The following is a 5,098-nucleotide window of genomic DNA, read 5'->3' on the forward strand; positions in this document are numbered from 1 at the left end:
TTTTTATAAACATAGTTGTGTATTGAGATAGAAACAAAGTTGAAGGCTAGTGTTTATACTTGGGACGGGGGAGGCATGTGGGTTAATTAATGATTAAGTGGATGCTTTGAAGGCCATTAAGACGGCATAATTGGAGACAAATTAGGCTAACGACAAAGCTATAAAGCTTAAAGAAACCTCACATGATTTAAGGGGTTCTTTCCATTACGAAACTCATTAACACATTTATATTCATTGATATCATCACACTCAGTTCAGAAAAATGGGTTTACCACTAACATATGAAAATCCATAACTGTGATCTTTAGATTGGATTGGATTGGTCCGATTGGATACCACTCATGGGCTAATAAAGAAAATCTAATATAAGTAATACTGTAAAAAAACAGATATATACACTGATATTGGTTAGAAATATATGTTTGTTTTTGAGGTGATTAGTCTAAGGCTGTTATGTTGGTTTAGAATGATAGTGATGGAGTGGGACTAACATAGCGATACTTGGATTGATTGGTTCAGTTTGGATTTAATCTTGTTTTTAGGATATAGTAGAAAAAGAAAACTCATTATAGCTTAATGTTGAACGTTGTCAAAATGGAATCTTGCATTATAAACAAATAATGGGCTTCTCAAATTAAACAATACTAAAAGTATGTTGGTATATGCAATAATTATAAATTATAACTAATCGTCCAACTTTTCAGGAGCTCGTTAAGGGTCAAATTTCAATTTTTTTTTTTTTTACAGAAAAATATTTAACACTATTCTCTCTTTTGCTATTGACTGACTAGAATGTCTCCGAACTGCTTGTCTTAGTTCTGCCAAACAGCAATATTTTTGAAGTTAACTATACTACCATAATACTTAACCGCAAGATAAACTAAAATATACGAAGACATGAGTTTTTCTAATCAGGTTTTGCTTTCCCAGATATGGCAGTTGTCCTCCGAAGATGTATGTTATATATTTTATTAACTCTCTATGGCTGGAGAAAACAAAAAAAATGTAAACATATATATGATGGCTAGCTAAGATAGTATTTCAACAAAAGTTTCCTTTAAGTTCAAACTTTAGCTCCAACGATTTTTGAAAATGTTGAATAATTTTAACAGTGTTCGTTCTCGCAGCAGCGATGACAAAAAAATTTCATAAATTAGTAAAAATTATACATATAATTGTCTCAAATAAATATCATAAATTAGTAAAATTATACATATGTACTAGGAGGGATTAAGTCAAGGTTATATATATATATATATGTCTATATTTTTGATATAGAGTTTTGTTAACCGCCCAGAAGTATTAACGTCCATTAAAGAAAAGATTAGGAAACAAAACATGTAAATTACTAAAAGAAGTTACTATTGGTATACATGCCTAATCTTTTTGATGGACCGGGTGACCGAGATTTAAAAAAATGGGCCATCAATGCATGAATGGTTTTTTTTTGGACCCGAACAGTTTCTCAATCATATTTAATTAAATTACTTGAAGATTTACGATAAGATTAAGGCTATAAAGTATAAACGAATTTATAAACGTATCCAAAATTATACTTATTTGTTGAATGCGAATTCTTAAGATCGTGGTACCAGATTCCATTTCACATACTTTTGTGTTCTTGAATTAGTCCTCGTATCATTAGCTATCTAATTTTGATAAAAGGATATGATAATTTCTGTTAAATAAAAAATCATAGCTAAAGTGATTCGCATAAGAAGGAAGCAGAACTTTAAAGGTTAACTTAGCCGTATGGGTCGACTATGGTTCGGGTATAGGATGAAATACCAATTTATTAATGTGAAAATATACCACTTTAACACAAATTTGGCAATTAATTACTAGATTAACACTCCACCCTATCCAATAACTAGAATGACACAATTTTTATGTATAATGACTACAAACCCAGAAATTTTGTTTTCTTTTTCTTTAATTTTTGAAAAAAAACGAAAAACCTAAACATTATAGTGTTCAATAATTTGATTTAAAATATGATTAATTAAAAATATAAAATGATAAAAAGATGATGTTTATTTTTTAATATAATAAATAAAAATAAAATATGATTTAAAATATAATGTATAAAAATAATATACAAATTGTTTATAAAATATTATGTATAAAGATATGATGTAAAAATATGAAGTTTAAGACTATATAGTTTAAATAATTTTTATAAAAAATATAATGTATGAAATTATAACTAAAAAATAATGTATATAAAAAATGATAAAATAAGATTTATGAAAATATAATATAATATATAAAAATATGATTTTGAATATGATGTTAATTTTTTAATATGATTCAGGAAAATGAAAATGTATAAAATATGCTTTAAATATATGAGTTTAAAAATATGATTCATAATATGATTTATAAAAAATATAATTAATAACAATATTACTGAAAAATATAAATTAAAATAAATCTGTTGTCACTGTATTTACATTTTACATTTAATAAATTTGTTATCAAACACCAGAATTTTGGAGGGAAACAAAAAAACTGTCATAACATAAACAAATCTGTCATAACATATGGTATTCACATAGGTCATTTTGGCAATTTTTTAAAAACGTTATAAATCTGTTATCAAACGACAGATTTTTAGTTAAATTAAAAAATCTGTTGTAACTTAAAACAAATCTGTTATCAATAGAGGTTAACCTAGTAATTATTTTTCTGTAGAAAAATCTGTCATAATATGACATATTTTTAATGAAGAAAATAAATCTGAAATAACTGTGTAAAATAAATCTGCTAGACATTAGATCAAATCTGTCATATATTGTAAAAGTATGTGGTGTCTTTATAAATAAGTCTGTCGTGAAAAATAAATTTGTCATCAATTATAAACCTGTTATAACTGTAATTAAAAAATATGTCGTCCAAAATAAGTCTGTCATAAAAAATCTGTCATACAAAAATAAATCGGTTGTGCAAAAATAAATCTGTCACAACTAGTCCGATAAACTTTTGAAAATATTTTGATTTTCTTAAAAGAATTTCTAGGAAGGTAAATTTGACTTTATTTTTTTTCCTAACAAAGCAAAAAAATGGTATTTTAGGCAAAAAAAATAACTCATATAACCCTCACATTTTATGAGTTATTTTAGTAATTAAGCTCTTAATTTGGGTCAATCTAGTTTTTCTCCCTTTATTAATTTGTGAAAAATATTAATTTTTGTTTCCTGACTGTTTCTTTATGGTTTTGTCCAACAACCACTTTTAATCCCCAATCCCGGAAAACAGTGATAAATCCTTGTCATTTCATAAAAATTAACTAATCCTATCTTTTATTTTTGTCCTTGAGTCCTCTTTAGTCAAAACCTTTTTTAGAGAAGCAACAAAATTAAAGTTAAAATATCCAATCATCCAAGAAAAAGATGGTATTCTTATTTCTTAATTCATAATGTTTTTTATTTGAAATGATGCCTTATGCAATTATTTGTTGCTTTTTGCCTTTTGGAAAGGAAAACATAAAGCCAAGGTCCACTGGTCACATATCCTCTTCAAACACATCTTTGGTCTTTGTTATTTGTATGTTCAACTAATTATTTCTCAGTTCCGTGAATTATATGGTTTCTATTTCTGTAAGTGAGGCAAGTTCTGAAAACCATCCACACAACTAAAAGACTACATTTGTGGTTTATTAGATGATGTCAAACTCTTCTTACATGAAAGTTTTGTTGTTTGCTTTCCCCTATTTCACTCAACCAATATCAATTTTTCGTAAAAACAATAGTATTTTTTTTTTTTACTAACTGCACACTTTGGAAAGAAACAAAAATATATGATTGCAAAAGTGGAAATGAGACTGATATGGATTCATTATCACCAATGCACTTAAGGGTGTATACAGGAAACCCACCCAACTTGTTCAACCATTGCTTCCCAATGGCCGTTACAAAAGAAGGTTCCTCGAGATAATTGTTTCAACATCACTTTCTCACGCAACTCATGCTTTTGATCTACAAGTTTAATAAAATCCTCCACGCAAACAACAAAACCATTGCCCACTTCCAGACACAAATTTCATCTTCATCAACAAAACAAACAACTATATCCGCAAAATTGGCTGAAACTTCTTAAAAGTTATTTATTCCTTTTTTTCCAAATTGTTCATTTTTCAAGGAAGAAGGATGTCTGAGACATCAAAGTCAGAGTCTATCGATCCAGAAGTCTCTGAAGGGTTTTGTTCAAAGACCTTGATGCAGAGCACTGTTCATGAGCTGAAGCTGCAGATGAGAATTGGTTTGCCATTGGTGGCTATGAACTTGATGTGGTTCGGTAAGATGACCACCACGTCTGTGTTTCTTGGCCGTCAAGGTGAGCTTAACCTAGCCGGAGGTTCTTTAGGTTTTTCCTTTGCAAACGTCACTGGCTTTGCTGTTTTGTATGGAATCTCTGCTGCAATGGAGCCTATTTGTGGCCAAGCTTTCGGAGCCAAGAACTTTAAGCTTCTCCACAAAACTCTACTCATGGCAGTTCTCTTGCTACTCTTGGTTTCGGTACCAATCTCTTTCTTGTGGCTCAATGTTCATAAAATTCTTATTGGTTTTGGTCAAAGAGAAGACATTTCCTTCATAGCCAAGAGATATATTCTCTACCTCCTTCCTGAGTTGCCAATCATCTCTATGCTTTGTCCTCTTAAGGCTTACTTAAGCTCACAAGGTGTTACTCTCCCAATCATGTTCACAACAGCTGCAGCCACTTCTCTTCATATCCCCATCAACATATTCCTCTCTAAAGCAAAAGGGCTTGAAGGAGTTGCAATGGCGGTTTGGATAACCGATTTCATTGTTGTGATTCTTCTAACGGGATACGTGATAGTCGCAGAACGATCGAAAGATAACAAATGGAAAGAAGGTGGCTGGTTAGACCAATGTGCTCAAGACTGGCTGACACTGATCAAGCTTAGCGGACCATGTTGTCTCACCGTGTGCCTTGAGTGGTGGTGCTACGAGATCTTGGTCCTTTTAACTGGGAAGTTACCAAACCCGGTGCAAGCCGTATCGATCTTGGTCATAGTTTTTAACTTCGACTACTTGCTTTACGCTGTGATGCTCTCGTTGGGTACGTGCGTGGCAAC

At 30.5% G+C, this 5,098-nt stretch overlaps 1 protein-coding gene across 1 annotated transcript in view; it reads left to right on the plus strand.

Annotated features, from left to right (window-relative positions):
- LOC104718029 (protein DETOXIFICATION 56-like) overlaps positions 3,817–5,098 on the plus strand; it is a 2,657-nt gene continuing 1,375 nt past the window's right edge. Inside the window, exon 1 of the mRNA XM_010435686.2 lies at positions 3,817–4,680. Within this exon, the coding sequence (XP_010433988.1) occupies positions 4,149–4,680 (532 nt within the window). The 5' untranslated portion in view covers positions 3,817–4,148. The remainder of the gene's footprint in view (positions 4,681–5,098) is intronic.

Source organism: Camelina sativa, chromosome 10, assembly GCF_000633955.1.
Source record: "Camelina sativa cultivar DH55 chromosome 10, Cs, whole genome shotgun sequence".
In the NCBI taxonomy this organism is placed as follows: domain Eukaryota; kingdom Viridiplantae; phylum Streptophyta; class Magnoliopsida; order Brassicales; family Brassicaceae; genus Camelina; species Camelina sativa.